General features: G+C 44.3%; 2 protein-coding genes across 2 annotated transcripts in view; one reads left to right on the top strand and one right to left on the bottom strand.

Annotated features, from left to right (window-relative positions):
* Positions 1-1,198, top strand: part of FGD1 (FYVE, RhoGEF and PH domain containing 1) — a 38,651-nt gene extending 37,453 nt beyond the window's left edge. The window contains exon 18 of the mRNA XM_070291598.1: positions 262-1,198. Coding sequence (XP_070147699.1) covers positions 262-567 — 306 coding nt within the window. The 3' untranslated portion in view covers positions 568-1,198. The remainder of the gene's footprint in view (positions 1-261) is intronic.
* On the bottom strand, positions 1,153-6,525 carry TSR2 (TSR2 ribosome maturation factor). The gene is made up of 5 exons (XM_070291606.1): positions 6,373-6,525; positions 6,119-6,209; positions 3,096-3,187; positions 2,364-2,537; positions 1,153-2,135 (listed from the first exon to the last, which is right to left on the bottom strand). Exons 1-5 carry the CDS (start codon positions 6,454-6,456, stop codon positions 2,001-2,003), a joined length of 576 nt encoding a protein of 191 aa, XP_070147707.1. The 5' UTR covers positions 6,457-6,525; the 3' UTR covers positions 1,153-2,000.
* Positions 6,526-17,642: the final 11,117 nt, after the last annotated feature.

Consider the following 17,642-nt stretch of genomic DNA (forward strand, 5'->3'; position numbering starts at 1 on the left):
AGTGGGCAAGATGGAGAAGAGGGCAACAGCCCAAAGGCCTGAAAACATTATATGCTCTAAACTAGCCTAGCTGGCTTGGGGTGTGGAAGGAAAGAGGTATTTGAATCAGCCTGCAGTTCTAGCCCCAGTTCAGACATTTTCCTGTTGCTCAGTTAAACCATGTAAGGTTCTTGAGCAGGGAAAGAAAAAGAGGGGTTTAGAAGATGCAAAACCAGTGAGAAGCCCAACCCCAAGGTGACCCTAGCTCTGTCTGTTCCCCAGGATGTGAAAGCGCAGCGCAGCCTGCCCCTCATTGGCTTTGAGGTGGGGCCTCCTGAGGCTGGGGAGCGGCCTGACAGACGGCATGTCTTCAAGATCACCCAGAGCCATCTGAGCTGGTACTTCAGTCCTGAGACAGAGGAGCTACAGCGGCGCTGGATGGCTGTGCTTGGCCGGGCAGGCCGTGGGGACACGTTCTGCCCAGGGCCCACACTGTCTGAGGACAGGGAGATGGAAGAGGTGCCAGTGGCAGCTTTAGGAGCCACTGCTGAACCCTCCGAAGCCCCCCAGACCCGAGATAAGACCTAGAGGGTTTGTGGGTAACTGGGACGCCCTGCCCCACACTCTAGCTGCCCATGTCCAATTAAGGGCCCCAGCCCCCACCCTCCCAGCTCAGTCAATACTTGAACTCCCATCATGGGCACTTTCAATCCTGAATGCTGGGTCTCGGGTTTTTTTAATTCATCTTTTCACAAAACCTGGGCTTTTAAAAAAATATTCGTACAGTGTGGTTAATTTTTTTTAAACCCTGTCCCCCCAGGGAGGGTGGGGGCTATTGCTAGACCTGCCTGAATTAGGCCATTTTCCCCCAACCCCTCAATACCCTACAGATCCTGCCTCCACCCAAATCCTTCCAAAGCACCAGAGGCAGGAGATCTGGATTCAAGTGCCAGCTCTGCCACAGACCCCATGGCCCTGGCCCACCCCTGCCCCTTCAACTAGTGTCTTCATATGTATGATGCTATGTGGGGTGGTGACCAGACCCCTCCTGCCTCTCCCATGGCTTACAGCTTCTACCTGGCCCCCAGGGCTACCCAGTATTTTATCGTCTAGACCCATGGCAGGGCCACTGGGCAGGACAGGGGAACACGGGGGAGGACAAAGAAAACTCTGTTTTGTTTTTTAAAGAAAAATACAGTTTATTTCAAGCTTACGGAAACTTTCAGAGTGTGGCTGTGCTCCATTTGTCCATCTGTTTGTTTGTCCAAAGTAGCAGGTTGTTGGGGTAGGCCCAGAAACTGCTCCCTTGTTGAGCTCTGAAGCTCAGCTCCCAGAAGGATGCTTCCAAGACTACTCACAGGTCAAGCCACAAATTAAACAATAAGGTATTATTTATTGAGGTGACTTCGATGGGATGAGGTGTTTGGAAAGAGGTTGGAGGAGACAGAAAACAAAGCCCAGGTCCCCTGAGCTCACTGCGTAGACAAGGTCTTAGACAACCTGAAGGAACCTAGGGCCAGACCCTGGGCTGCAGGAAGGAAACATCCCTGGGAGGGTCAGGAGCACAGAGCTGCTCTGTGTGGGGGTGGGGGAGGGGCAGGTACCACAGCTACTTTCATATCTTTAACTAATCTCTCTTCTATTTGCAAGCTCATCTCACCACTCCTTACCCAGCAGGAATATTGCTTCTCCTGCTGGCTCTCTCCCTTCACACATTCACCTGCCTACTATCAACCAGCATTTAGCTTCTCCTGCAGTCATTCCCACACCCACTCATCCCTCCCTCTTCACACTGGTTGCACCCAAGAGGCACTTTGCTGGGAAATCAGGCCTCATCACTCAGGCCACCCCAAGTGCAAGGACCCTTGGGCTCTTCTTCCCCTGGAAGAAGCTGGACAAGGGAATGGGGAGAAGGTGGATATGGGATAACCAGTCCACAGGTCTGCAACCCTCCAACAAAAACTCTACAAACAAATCCCAAACAACTAGCATACAAGGACCCAGACCATTTTCAGCCCCATTCACTTCTTTCTCCGGACAATGGTCCAGCCATCCTCCACTATATCCTCCTCCTTAATAGTCTGGGAGTCTGGACCAGAAGGTTCAGGCTGGGGGCAGACCCCATCTGTAGCTGCCCCATCATTCGTAGCTGCAACCTAGAGGAGAAATACAAGAGAGAGCTAAATAAACCCCCAGCTATGGCCAATGGAGACCCAGGCTCTCCTAACTTTGCTAGGACTGGCCATGTGACCTTGGGAAAATTTCCTGCCCTTTATGGATAATACAACAACCACCACCCCCATCACTTCCCTGTGAAATTAGCTGATCTCCCAAAAAACTGAAAATATCTACATCTCCACACCCAAGAGTTGCACCCCTTTCACCTCCATCTCCTCCACGCTGTTTGCATCATCGTCCTCATTGGTCTCTCCGGCTGTCGGCAGTGCAGTGGCTCTGACCTTGCACTTTCTTTGGGTGATGAGAGAGGCCATCTCCTTCAGAGCAGCCCTATCACCCCTCTGGAAGTGGTGGAACATGGTCTGCAGCTGCTGGCTCACCTACCAAGAAAACATTCAACCAGCTTCGATTTTCTAGAGAACCTACAATACAACCAGCTTGTGTTTGCAACAAGAATGGGGAGGGGTCTAGAATTTTCCAGAAGAGAATGGGGATCTTTCCTCCCCCAAGGAGTTCACTAATGAAGCAACCACATCTGAAGGGCTCATTAAGGGCCTGAAGTGTTGAAGGAGGCCCTCCTAGCACAGAAGGCACTAGAACTGGGTTTGAAAGACAGAAGACGTAAAAAGGAAAGGCAATCCTAGGAGGAGTAGTGATGTTAAACCAGAACATTTAGAAATGTACCTGCCTGGTGTGCCCCTGAGATGGAGGTGACAAACAAACCTGACTGAGAATGATACATGGAGAGAAACAATACAGGCAGGATTTGAAAGGCCTGGGAAGACTAGACTTTCCTTTAGGCAACAGGGGGTCATAGCAAGTTCTTGCACAGGACTCAAGAAAATGGTTACAGCCAAAAGTGTTAATCTAAAACAGACAGCTAGCGAGAAGAAAGGCTACAGGCAGGAAGATGGTAGTTGTATCCATGACATGCTCACCTGGGGCAGACTCCCATCCTCCACAACCGTATCAAACTCGTTCATCATTAGCTCCCCGAGGAAGTCCTCCACCTCATCTAGCTCCAAGTCAGCTGAGTATGAAAGGATAAAGTCCTCTGGTCAAAGACCAGCCAACTTCATCACCCTTGCCCACTACTCTTAAGTACCTACTTGGTGGATCCACATCTGATTGGTGGGTAAAGATTTAATGAGACTTTTATTTGCTAAAGTGTTCTACATTCCAGGTTTTAACATGATTAAAAAAAAAAAAAAACAAACATTAAATACCTAATTTCCAACCTTCTGCATTCTACCAAGTCCTCTATTCCTACAGCATTCCATCCACACTCACCCTCTTTTTAGCTGGCCTATTTTAACCAGCCTCCTCTCCACGTGACTTTGAACATGTGAGTTACTCATCTCCAAGACTGTTTTCTCTTCTGCAAAGTGAGGTTAATGGTAACCTTCTTGAAGGTCTGTTATGAGAAGTCACCCAAACAATGCCTAGCACAGGCATTGTTTGTTTGGAACAATGGAAATCCATGTTCATTTCCATTACTCAAGGGCTGAAGTTATTGAAATGTAAAGACTTCACAACTGTGGTTCCACTGACACAGGAGGCCACAGACCAATGGGATAGGTAAAAAGAAACAGATGTTCAGTACTTGCCATGATGACCTCAGTACTTGCCACAGCCTTGACCTCAATGTCCTATTGTATGACTTTAGCTGAGACTTCCTCTCTCAGCTTCAGTTACCTTATGGGCCCATGCTCTACTTTTTCTGAATTAGAAAAAACTCAAGAAGTCTTCCACAAAGCTCCTTGCTCTCTATTCCCTCTGGGAGAGCTCATTCACCCTCTTCACTTTCCCTACCATTCTGCTGCTGCTGCCGCTGCTGCTGCTGCTAAGTCACTTCAGTCGTATGCGACTCTGTGCAACCCCATAGACGGCAGCTCACCAGGCTGCCCCGTCCCCGGGATTCTCCAGGCAAGAACACTGGAGTGGGTTGCCATTTCCTTCTCCAATGCATGAAAGTGAAAAGTGAAAGTGAAGCCACTCAGTCGTGTCCAACTCCTAGCGACCCCATAGACTGCAGCCTCCCAGGCTCCTCCGTCCATGGGATTTTCCAGGCAAGAGTACTGGAGTGGGGTGCCACTGCCTTCTCCCCCTACCATTCTAATACCCCCCAAATCAGTCTCCAACCCAGGCTATGCTCCACCTGTTCCACAGGTGCTTCAGACCCTCCACATCCAAAGCCAGATTCATCATCTTACCCTCCAAACCTAATTTTCATTCTCCAGTGTTCTTCTAGTCCATTAAAGGTACCTAAGCCACCCAGTGACTCAAACTAGAAACCTGCCCCATTTTTCCTCCCCCTCTACAGTCAAACAATTTCCTTTGAGCCATCCCTTCTTTCCCATGACTAATGCCCTAATTCAGGCCTCATCATTTTCTAGACAGACACAGCCCTCTCCTTAGTCTTTCCCTCTAAAGTCCATGCTCCACACTGACTACTTTCTGAACTTTCTAGCCAGAAAACCCCATCCTATTAGATCCTGCTCATGAATTTTTAATCACCTAACTGTAGTGTTTCATATTCTGCTTTTGAAAAATAACTGGCCTCCTGGATTTTAAGGGAAGTTATTCAAAGAAAACTAAAGGGAAACAAAGGTAAACAGGTTTCTTTTCGGTGGTTCTTGTCCTTATCCAAGCCTTTAATATGTTAATAATTACTGTGACTCTTAAGAGCTGAAGAAAAGAGCTTTCCTTATATAATTTGACTGGAGAAGCTTTTTCTTCACTGAACATCTAATAGAACTAGTCTTCCAAAGCATGCATTCTGGCAAACGCTGGCCTAAAGGACAAAAATCAAAGGCACATAAGTCCTTCCATGTCTCACTCATTTTCCAGTGGCTTCCCCATCTCCCATCTTCATTCTCCACCACTCCTCCCTTCCACATACCCACAAGCACACACACACATCCCTACTCTAACACTGAACTCTCTGCCACTTTCCAAATATAACACATAATCTCCTCATACCACAGGACTTATTTCTGAATGTTGCTCTCTCTGCCTCCCCTCCTTGTTAACTCCTTTCTCATCCCTTAAGATTCAGCCCAATCACCACCACTCCCTAAAGATCTCGGAAAGACGCCTTCTCCCGAAGCTCACATTACCCAAGCATCCTGAGCTCCTCATTATTAGAACACCTATCACCCTGTCTGCAAATGCCTATTTACTTATCTGGATCTCTCACTAGATGGTAAATTTCCTTGAGAGAAAGGACTCCGCCTAATGTCACCTCCAAGACTGAAAAACTAAATGAAGAATTCTGTAAAAACCTTATTTCGTAAAAGACTCCCTGTAGGACCCTTTGTTCTTATACGACTCCCAAGACGCATCAAAAATGTAGATCTCTGCTGTCCAAATAGTCAAACGTACTGAGCACTTAAAATGTGGCTAGGCAAAAAAACAATGAGACGTGCTAAAACTGCAAAATACCCACCAGATTTTGAAAATTTAATACTAAAAAAGGTTGTAAAACATCTCATTAACAGCGTTTTATACTGACTACATGTTGAAACATTTTGGATCTATTGAGGTGAGCAGTTCATTTCATCTGCTTGTTTTTACTTTATTAACGTGGCGGCTGAAAATTTTTAAATTACATAATGCGACTAACATGTTTCTGTAGGATCACGCTGGTGGATACTTTTACATCCATTTTACAAATTAGTAAACTGAGTATTGAGGCGGGGCGATAATACTTGTCCAGCATGATACCCGGAGTCAATGGCAACGGCCACGAGGCATTCGAACTCAGGATTCTAACTTCAAAGCCTGCGTTCATTCCACCTCGCCCTCAGGTACCAACCGACAATTGCTCAAGAAATGCGATTCAAAAAATAAAGAAAAATTTTTTAAAAATTAAAAAAAAGAAGTGCGTATTCACTAGAATCGGCGGCCTCCTCCTCCTCACGCCCCCACAGAGAAGTCCCAGAGCCTTACATTCACTCACCATTGCGGAAGAAATACTCCTCCACTGCACCCCCCAGCCACTCAGCCTTCTCTTGGCTGTGCACACCTCCGAAGCCGTTGTCCACAGCGATCTGCGAATACAGACCCAAGCCCATCACGTCAATCGGGGAGCCCGCCTGCAGTGGCGCAGAATTCCGCTGTTTATGCCGCCCAACCAAGCTTCAGGCGGCTCGCTAAACCAACTCCTGTTCTCTAACGGTCGCTAACCTTTATCCCAACCGCGGCTCCGCTCACCTGCAAGGCGGGCCAGGCCTCCAGCGCCGCTCGGACTGCAGCCCCGAAGAGCGCTCGCACATCTTCAGCAGCGCCCGCCATCATCCGGCTGCGGACCACATGACGCCCAGGCGGGCCAATCCCTGCGCAGTATCGCCCAGACAGAAGGAGTCGAAAGCCGAGCCTGAGAATGCAGATTCGCCTTTCCGCTGACCTGGTAACAAGACAAGAGTAATAGAAAAGTCTGTCGAGGAATCGATGACACCAACACTGTTCGGTTCAGTTCAGTTCAGTCGCTCAGTCGTATCCAACTCTTTGCGACCCCATGAATCACAGCACGCCAGGCCTCCCTGTCCATCACCAACTCCCAGAGTTCACTCAGACTCACGTCCATCGAGTCAGTGATGCCATCCAGCCATCTCATCCCCTGTCGTCCCCTTCTCCTCCTGCCCCCAATCCCTCCCAGCGTCAGTCTTTTCCAATGAGTCAACTCTTCGCATGAGGTGGCCAAAGTACTGGAGCTTCAGCTTTAGCATCATTCCTTCCAAAGAAATCCCAGGGTTGATCTCCTTCAGAATGGACAGGTTGGATCTCCTTGCAGTCCAAGGGACTCTCAAGAGTCTTCTCCAACACCACAGTTCAAAAGCATCAATTCTTTGGCACTCAGCCTTCTTCACAGTCCAACTCTCACATCCATACATGACTACTGGAAAAACCATAGCCTTGACTAGACGGACCTTAGTCGGCAAAGTAATATCTCTGCTTTTGAATATGCTATCTAGGTTGGTCATAACTTTTCTTCCAAGGAGTAACCGTCTTTTAATTTCATGGCTGCAGTCACCATCTGCAGTGATTTTGGAGCCCAAAAAAATAAAGTCTGACACTGTTTCCACTGTTTCCCCACCTATTTCCCATGAAGTGATGGGACTAGATGCTTAACCTATAATTAAATCTAAGGAAGCCAGGAGTGGTGAACGCCTATGTCCATGAATTCGGGACACAGGGTACTGCACAGAGAAGATGTGGGGAACTTATTAAGGATGCAGATTTCAGGCCCTTGGACAGCAACCTCAGATAGCAATGCCTACAAATCTGCATTTAATAATGTATCCAGAACACTCCACCCAACAACAGCAGAATACACATTTTTCTGAAGTGCAAGTGGAACATGTTCCAGGATATGTTATCTCCTAAAGCAGCCCTCAATAAGTTTAAAAGGATTAAAACCATACAAAGATTGTTCTTCAACCACAGTGGGGTGAAATTAGAATTCAATAACAGAAAGACATTTGTGGAATTCACAAATATGTGCATTTTAACACACTTCTAAATAACAAATGAGTAAAAGAAAAAAAATCACAAGGGAAAACAAGACATCTTGAAATAGCTTGAAAACTAAGGCACAGCACACCGAAATTTATGAGGTGCAGCTAAAGCAATGCTTAAATGGAATCTTATAAACGTCCCTATTCAGTTCAGTAGAACTGATGCAAAAAAAAATTTCATTACCCATTCATAATTTTAAAAATAATAATAATAACAAATGAGTAAAAGGAAAATCACAAGGGAAAACAAGACATCTTGAAATAACTTGAAAACTAAGGCACAGCACACCAAAATTTATGAGGTACAGCTAAAGCAGTGCTTAAATGGAATCTTATAGATATAAACGTCCCTATTAAAAAAGAAAAATCTTAAATGAATAGCCTGATCTGCCACCTTCAGAAACTAGAAAAAGAATAGAGTAATCCCAAAGCAAGCAGAAGGAAGGAAGGAAATAATAAAATTGGAGAGGAAATAAATGTAACGGAAAGTAGGAAAACAATAGAGAAAATCAGTAAAACCAAAAGTACTGTTTTTAAGAAAGATCAACAAAATTGACAAAGTTTCAGCTAGATTGACTAAGTAAAAAAAGAGAAGATTCAAATTACTGAAATCAGGAATGAAAAGTGACATCACTCCCAACTAGTCAAAAAAAACCATATATTTTATGGTATCATTTATCTGAAATGTACAGAATAAGCCAATCTATAGAGACAGAAAATAGATTAATTGTTGCCTAGGAGTAGGGGACAGAGAAGGCGATGGCACCCCACTCCAGTACTCTCGCCTGGAAAATCCCATGGACGGAGGAGCCTGGTGGGCTGCAGTCCATGGGGTCGCTGGGAGTCGGACAGGACTGAGCGACTTCACTTTCACTTTTCACTTTCATGCGTTGGAGAAGGAAATGGCAACCCACTCCAGTGTTTTTGCCTGGAGAATCCCAGGGACGGGGGAGCCTGGTGGGCTGCCGTCTATGGGGTCACACAGAGTCGGACATGACTGAAGCGACTCAGCAGCAGCAGCAGCAGGAATAAGGGAAGGGGAAAATGGGGCCTGATTCCTAAGGAGTATAGGGTTTCTTTTAGTGGAAATGAAAATGTTTTGAAATTAGGTGCGGTGACAGCTGCTGTTAGGGCGTAAGTCCTGTCCTCCCTGCCCTCCCCCTCCCATTCATATGTTCAAGCCCTACCTCGGAGAATGTGACTGTATCTGGAGGCAGAGTCTTTAAAGAGATGATTAAGGTAAAATGAGGCCATACAGTGAACCCTAGTCCAATATGATTGATGACCTTAGAAGAAGAGAAGATTACGGCCCAGCAGTTAGGATTGCAAGCTTCCACTGTAGGGGACACAGGGGGTTTTGATCCCTGGTCGGGGAACTAAGATCCGGCAAGAAGTGTGGTGAGGCCAAAAAAAAAAAGAAAAGAGGCGATTTCGGAGAGAGACACCAGATGCATGCACAGAGAGATGACCATGTGAACACACATCTGCAAGCCAAGGAAAATGGCCTCATAAGAAACCAAACCTAGCAACACCTTGATCTTGAACCTCTAGCTTCTAGAACTTTGAGAAAATTAAGTTTTGTTGTTAAAACCACCAGTCTGGAGTATTTTCTTATGGCAGCCCTAGCAAATAAATATAGTTGCACAACTCTGAAAATATACTAAAAACCATTTAATTGTACTTTTTAAATGGGTGAAGTTTACATTATATAAATAATATCTCAATAAAATTGTTTTTAGAAAAGTGCTATAGGTGATCCCCTCTCATAGCAAAGGATGCAAACTTTGGGCTAGACTAGGTTAACAAACAGTACTGACGCTTCTGTGTCTGGTCATGTGCTGAGTGCTGCTGTGTCAGAGGGTTTGGTCAGATGCTCAAGAAGCTTACAGTCTGGCATGCAAGATTGTCAGGACCATAGACTATGATCAGTGCTCAGAGTGAATGCAGATTTTGAAAGGCCTGAGGTTGACAGAATTTTGAAAGCTGTCTTTAAGAAAAATAGTACAAATTTCGAGTGAAAGCGATTTAGATTTATTAAAGAAATTTTAAAATTTACAAAAAACATGGACATTATTTTTTGGGCTCCAAAATCACTGCAGATGGTGATTGCAGCCATGAAATTAAAAGATGCTTACTCTTTGGAAGAAAAGTTATGACCAACCTAGATAGCATATTCAAAAGCAGAGACATTACTTTGCCTACTAAGGTCCATCTAGTCAAGGCTATGGTTTTTCCAATGGTAATGTATGGATGTGAGAGTTGGACTGTGAAGAAGGCTGAGTGCCAAAGAATTGATGCTTTTGAACTGTGGTGTTGGAGAAGACTCTTGAGAGTCCCTTGGACTGCAAGGAGATCCAACCAGTCCATTCTGAAGGAGATCAGCCCTGGGATTTCTTTGGAAGGAATGATGCTAAAGCTGAAACTCCAGTACTTTGGCCACCTCATGCGAAGAGTTGACTCATTGGAAAAGACTCTGATGCTGGGAGGGATTGGGGGCAGGAGGAGAAGGGGACGACAGGGGATGAGATGGCTGGATGGCATCACTGACTCGATGGACGTGAGTCTGAGTGAACTGCGGGAGTTGGTGATGGACAGGGAGGCCTGGCATGCTGCGATTCATGGGGTCGCAAAGAGTTGGACACGACTGAGCGACTGAACTGAACTGAACTGAATAATAAGAAATGTTGAGCATATTTTCAAGTGGCCCTTAGAAACAAAGCTAGTGGAGGTGATGGAATTCCAGCTGAGGCATTCAAATCCTAAAAGATGATGCTGTGAAAGTGCTTCGCTCAATATGCCAGCAAATTTGGAAAACTCATCAGTGGCCACAGGACTGGAAAAGTTCAGTTTTCATTCCAATCTCAAAGAAGGGCAATTTCAAAGAATGTTCAAACTATTGGACAATTTTGCTCATCTCACATGCTAGCAAGATTATGCTCAAAATCCTTCAAGCTAGGCTTCAACAGTACATGAACTGAGAACTTCCAGATATACAAGCTGGATTTAGAAAGGGCAGAAGAACCAGAGAACAAATTTCCAACATCCATTGAATTATAGAAAAAGCAAAGGAATTCCCAAAAACAATCTGCTTCTGCTTCATTGACTACACTAAAGCCTTTGACTGTGTGGACCACAACAAACTATGGAAAATTCTTAAAGATATAGGAATACCATATCACTTTACCTACCTCCTGAGAAACCTATATGTAGGACAAGAGGCAACAGTTAGAACCAGAAATGGAACAGTGAACTGGTTCCAAATTGGGAAAGGAGTATGTCAAAGCTGTATATTGTCACCCTGCTTATTTAACTTATATGAAGAGTACATGCGAAATTCTGGGCTGGATGAATCACAGGCTGGAATCAAGAATGCAGGGAGAAATATCAACAACCTCAGAAATGCAGATGACACTACCCTCATGACAGATAGCAAAGAGGAACTAAAGAGCCTCTTGATGAAGGTGAAAGAGGAGAGTGAAAAAGCTGGCTTAAAACTCAACATTTAAAAAATTAAGATCATGGCATCTGGTCCCATCACTTCATGGCAAATAGATGGGGAAACAATGGAAACAGTGACAGACTTTATTTTCTTGAGCTCCAAAATCACTGCGGACAGTGACTGCAGCCTTGAAACTAAAAGACACTTGCTCCTTGGAAGAAAAGCAATGACAAACTGAGACAGTGTATTGAAAAGCAGAGACATCACTTTGCTGACAAAGATTCATCCAGTCAAAGCTATGGTTTTTCCAGTAGTCATGTATGGATGTGAGTTGGACCATCAAGAAGGCTGAGCACTGAAAAATTGATGATTTTGAATTGTGGTTCTGGAGAAGACTCTTGAGAGTCCCTTGGATGACAAGGAGATCAGATCAGTCAATCCTAAAGGAAATCAACCCTGAATATTCATTGGAAGGACTGATGCTGAAGCTGAAGCTCCAATACTTTGGCCACCTGATGCAAAAAGCCAACTCATTGGAAAAGACACCAATGCTGGGAGAGATTGAGGGCATGGAAAAACGGTGGCAGAGGATGACATTGTTGGATGGAATCATCAACTCAATGGACGTGAGTTTGAACAAACTCTGAGAGATAGTGAAGGAAGGGAAGCCTGGCATGCTGCAGTCCATGGGGTCGTAAAGAGTTGGACATGGCTAAGCGACTGAAAAACAACAACATAAGTTTGTTATACCTTTTCTTCGAAAGAGTAAACATCTTTTAATTTTGTGGCTGCATTCATCATCCATAGTGATTGTGGAGCCCAACAAAATAAAGTCTGTCACTGTTTCCAATTTTTCTCCATCTATTTGTCATGAAGCAATGGGACCGGATGCCATGATCTTAGTTTTTTGAATGTTGAGTTTTAAGCCAGCTTTTCCACTCTCCTCTTTCATCTTCATCAAGAGGCTCTTTAGTTACTTCTTGTTTTCTGCCACTAGGGTGGTATCATCTGCATATCTGAGGTTGCTAATACTTCTCCCGGCAATCTCCACCCACCCCCCCCCCCCACCAGCAATCTTGATTCCAGTTTAGGCTTCATCCAGCCCAGCACTTCACGCGATGTACTCTGCATATATGTTAAATAAGCAAGGTGACAATATACAGCCTTGATGTACTCCTTTCCCAATTTGGAACCAGGTCACTGTTCCATGTCCGGTTCTAACTGTTGCTTCTTGACCTGCAAACAGGTTTCTCAGGAGGCAGGTAAGGTGGCCTGGTATTCCCATATCTTTAAGAATTTTCCATAGTTTGTTGCGGTCCACACAGTCAAAGGCTTTAATGTAATCAATGAAGCGGAAGTAGATGTTGGGTTTTTTTTTAATTCCCTTGCTTTTTCTATGATCCAATGGAGGTTGGCAATTTGATCTCTTGTTGCTCTGCCTTTTCTAAATCCAGCTTGTATATCTGGAAGTTCTTGGTTCACATACTGTTGAAGCCTAGTTGAAGGATTTTGAGGATTGTCTTGCTAGCATATGAAATGAGTGCAACTGTATGGTAGTTTGAACGTCATTTGGTACTGCTTTTCTTTGGGTTTGAAATGAAAACTGACATTTGCCAGTCCTGTGGCCACTGATGAGTTTTCCAAATTTGCTGGCATATTGAGTGTGGCACTTTCACAGCATCATGTTTTAGGATTTGAAATGCCTCAGCTGGAATTCCATCACCTCCAGTAGCTTTGTTTGTAGGAATGCTTCCTTAAGGCCTACTTGACTTCACACTCCAGGATGTCTGTCTCTAGATGAGTGACCACATCATCATTCTTATCTGAGTCATTAAAATCTTTGGGTTTATTTTGTATAATTCTTTTGTATACTCTTCCCTTCTCTTCTTCGACTCTTCTGCTTCTGTTAGGTCCTTGCCAACCTGGGTTTTATTTGGTCAAGTCAGTATAAAGATGGAAGAGGAAGACTGTATTAGTTTTCTATACTGCATATCACATTACCATAACTTAGAGGTTTAAAACCATATGCATTTATCACCTCACATATTCTGTGTGCCAGGAATCTGGGAACAAATAGCTGGGTCTTCTCTTTCAGGGTCTCATCAGGCTCCAATACAGATGTCAGCTGGGGCTGCAGTCACATCAGAGGCTTGACTAGGTAAAATATCCAATTCCAAGCTCCCTCAGCTTGTTGGAAGAATTCATCTCCTTGAAGCTTCAGGACTGAGGTCCACATTTTCTTTTTCTTTTTTGGGGTTCTTTTTTAAAATTTCTTTTTCTTATGTTTTTTTTTTGTCCTATTTTTATTATTTTTTGTTCATTTTTTTGTTTTTGAGGTCCTCATTTTCTTGCTAGCTTTCAGGCAGAGATGGCTCTCAGTTGCTAGAATCCAAATTCCTCACCATGTGGTCCTTTCCATCGGCCCTCTCACAACATGGCAGCTTACTTCTGAAAGCTAGAAAAAAAGTCTTTTAAACTCTAGTCTGATAAGATGGAGTCTTAGGGGAGTGACATCTCATTCTTGTCATACTCTTTTGGCTAGAAGCAGCTCACAAGTTCTGCTCAGGGTAAGGGATTGCACAGGGCATGAACACCAGGTGGCGGGGATTACTGGGGGTTACTTTAGGGTCTGTCAGCCACAAGGGCTAGAATAGTAAGGATGATTGCAAGGGAGTGATTATAATGATGGATAATGAAAACCTAAGCTGGGTATATTAGTTTCCTATTGCTGCAGAACATATTGCCACAAACTTAGCAACTTAAAACAACACATGTTTATTACTCACAGTTTCCATGTGTTAGAAATCCAGACACAACTTAGCAGAATTCTTTGTTCAGGGTCTTACAAGTTGAAATCAAGATACTGGCCAGGGGTGTGGTCTCATATGAAGCCATGTATTATTCCATATTCTCTTCCAGGCTTACATGATTATTGGTAGAACTTAGTTTTTTTGTTTGTTTGTTTGTTTTTGGTTATAGAGCTGAGGCCTTCAGATCCTATGGTCTTCTTGAAATTTCCTGCCATGTGGCCCTATCAATAGGAAGTTCACAGCCTAGCAGCTTATCTCTTCAAGGCCTGCAGCTACATTCCTTACATGGTAACAAAATGGAGCCATAATGTATAAATTCCCATCATATTTGCTATATTCTGTTGGTTAGAAGGGCTTCCCTGGTGGCTCAGATGGTAAAGAATCTGCCTGCAATTCAGGAGACCCAGGTTTGAGTTAGGAGCAAGTCAGAAGTCCTGCTTATATTCTAGAGAAGGGGACTATATAGGGGTAATACCAGGGAGTAGAGATCACAGAGGTCATCTCAAAATTCTGCCTATCACACTAGTTAAGAAAGTAAGGGAGGACAAGAGATGAGTGAGGGGCAGTGAAAAGGTGATGGAGTGGAAGAATCAGAGGTTGAGATGTGATTGAAGAATTCTTATGCACGGTAGGTACAAGAGTAGATCAACTAGAGGACCAGGAAATGATGATTAGAGTGGTACGTTTGAAATTGAGGTTCACAGAGGAATTTCCTTTTTTCACTGAGGACAAGGGCTAGGCTGTGACCATGGAAGAAGGAGGTTGAGATGGCTGAAGGATAAGATAGAGATGAAAAGGTCAGAAAACTGAGAGGCCAGGGTGGTGGATGGGTCATCTATGCCTTATGAACTGAGCCCTGTCCCCTCAAGTGGAGCCTTCAAACTGAGATCGTAAAGTAGAACACCACAGATTGCATGCCCCTCAGATCAAGCCCCAAGATTGTACTGAGAAGCTCACATAAGCCTGAATAAATTCCCAGGGAGAGGCAATGCCCCTTGTTTGTCCTTTTCCCTATGTAGAATCTCCTGCCCTGAGTACCCCCTGGGTCTCATGCAATGTTTCATGTTTTCCTCCACCTCTGTCAAGATAACAGCCACTCATCCTATGCTATCTCTTCCTTATCCAGCCACCCCTAACCACCCCCTCTGCACACTTACTTCAAAGAGATGCAACAGGTAAGACTTCTACTAGCCCTGTCCCTGACTAGAGTGAAAAAGATACTCCCTTGGATGGACAAATTAGAAAAATGAGCCCCTTCTTCCAGATAGGCACAGGTTTACAAAGGGGCAGTAGGCTTTCACAGGTTAGATTTCAGCTTAGCCCCAGTCCTCTGGACTGGGAAAGTGAAAGTGAAAGTGGAAGCTGCTAGTGGGACGATCTCCTGCTCCACTATTCTTGCCTTGAGAATCGCATGGACAGAGGAGAGGAGGCTGGTGGGATTCTCAGGCAAGCAGTGGGTTGCCACTCCCTCCTCCAGGGGGTCTTTCCGACCCAGGGATGGGACCCACATCTCTCTCTTTTTTTAATTTTATCTCTTATGTCTCCTGCATTAGCAGGTGAGTTCTTTACCACTAGCACCACCTGGGAAGCCCTCTGGACTGGGCACTTTGTACAATGCATAAACTGCACCACCATGTACGGCAGCCAAGGCAGCATGCGTAGGAGAAATAACCAGTGTAAGGTCAACCTCAGCTCTGCCACCTCATAGCTAGATAGTCTAGGGCTAGTCATTTCCATTGTCTGAGCATGTTCCTTTGTTGGACAAACGGGACATAATCATACTTATTCTACAGTGTTGCTGTGAGAATTAAACGAGCTGATATAAACAAAGCATCTGATGGGGAGACCTTGAGAAGGCTGTGGGCCCTGGGTCCAGGGCCCTGCCCTGGGGAGCACTCAGCTTGATAGTGTATGTGACCCTTGTGGACAGGGACTATCTCTGTTCATATAGTCATTCCTCCACTGTGCTTTCTGCAAATGGTCTGTTCATTGTTGTTCAGTAGTTCAGTCATGTCCGACTCTTTGCGACCCCATGGACTGCAGCATGCCAGGCTTCTCTGTCCTTCACTATCTCTCAGAGTTTGCACAAATTCATGTCGATTGAGTCAGTGATGCATCCAACTACCTCGTCCTCTGTTGTTCCCCTCTCCTTCTGCTTTCAATTTTTCCCAGCATCAGGGTCTTTTCCAATGATTCAGCTCTTCGCATCAGGTGGCCAAAGTATTGGAGATTCAGCTTCAGCATCAGTCCTTCCAATGAATATTCAAGGTTGATTTCCTTTAGAATGGACTGATCTGATCTCCTTGCTTTCCAAAGAATTCTCAAGAGTCTTCTCCAATACCACAGTTCGAAAGTATCAATTCTTCAGCACTTAAGGTCCACCTCTCACATCCATACGTGACTACTGGAAAAACCATAGCTTTGACTAGATGAACCTTTGTCAGCAAAGTGATGTCTCTGCTTTTCAATTCATTGTCTCAGTTTGTCATTGCTTTTCTTCCAAGGAGCAAGTGTCTTTTAGTTTCAAGGCTGCAGTCACCGTCCACAGTGATCTTGGAGCCCAAGAAAATAAAGTTTGTCACCATTTCCCCATCTATTTGCCATGAAGTGATGGGACCAGATGCCATGATCTTAATTTTTTAAATGTTGAGTTTTAAGCCAGCTTTTTCACTCTCCTCTTTCACCTTCATCAAGAGGCTCTTTAGTTCCTATTTGCTTTCTGCCATAAAAGTGATATCATCTGCATATCTGAGGTTGTTGATATTTCTTCCAGCAAACCTGATTCCAGATTTTGCTTCATCCAGCCCAGCATTTCGCATGATGTACTCTAAATATAAGTTAAATAAGCAGGGTGACAATATACAGCCTTGACATACCCTTTTCCTGATTTGGAACCAGTCTGTCGTTCCACGTCTGTTTCTAACTGTTGCTTCTTGATCTGCATACAGGTTTTTCAGAAGGCAGGTAAGGTAATCTTGTATTTCCATCTCTTTAAGAATTTTCCATAGTTTGTTGTGATCCACACAGTCAAAAACTTTAGTGTAGTCAATGAAGCAAAAGTAGATTTTTTCTGGAATTCTCTTGCTTTTTCTGTGATCCAGAGGAAGTTGGCAATTTGATCTCTGGTTCTTCTGTCTTTTTCTAAATCTAGCTTGTACATCTGGAAGTTCTCTGTTCACATACTGTTGAAGCCTAGCTTGAAGGATTTTGCTCATTACCTTGTTAGCAGGTGAAATGAGTGCAGCTGTGTGGTAGTGTGAACATTCTTTGGTATTACCCTTCTTTGGGATTGGAATGAATGAAAACTGACCTTTTCCAGTCCTGTGGCCACTGCTGAGTTTTCCAAATTTGCTGGCATATTGAATGCAGCACTTTCACAGCATCATGTCTTAGGATTTGAAATAGCTCAGATGGAATTCCATCACCTCCAGTAGCTTTGTTTGTAGGAATGCTTCCTAAGGCCCACTTGATTTTGTGCTTCAGGATGACTGGCTCTAGGTGAGTGATCACAACATCATGGTTATCCAGGTCATTCAGATATTTTTGTATAGTTCTTCTGTGTATTCTTGCGATGTCTTTTTAACCTCTTCTGCTTCTGTTAGGTCCTTATTATTTCTGTCCTTTATTGTGCCCATCTTTGCATGAAAAGTTCCCTTGGTATCTCTGATTTTCTTGAAGAGATCTCTAGTTTTTCCCATTCTATTGTTTTCCTCTATT

The sequence above is a fragment of the Ovis canadensis genome, chromosome X (assembly GCF_042477335.2).
Source record: "Ovis canadensis isolate MfBH-ARS-UI-01 breed Bighorn chromosome X, ARS-UI_OviCan_v2, whole genome shotgun sequence".
NCBI lineage: Eukaryota > Metazoa > Chordata > Mammalia > Artiodactyla > Bovidae > Ovis > Ovis canadensis.

Bases quoted from the DNA above. Each gene is read 5' to 3' on its own strand.
- TSR2 (XM_070291606.1), bottom strand. From the start codon at position 6,456: ATGATGGCGGGCGCTGCTGAAGATGTGCGAGCGCTCTTCGGGGCTGCA. The intron at 6,210-6,372 runs GTGAGCGGAGCC...CTGTATTCGCAG, and splicing joins AGGCCTGGCCCGCCTTGCAG to ATCGCTGTGGACAACGGCTT. The intron at 3,188-6,118 runs GTGAGTGAATGT...TTTCATACTCAG, and splicing joins GGAGTATTTCTTCCGCAATG to CTGACTTGGAGCTAGATGAG.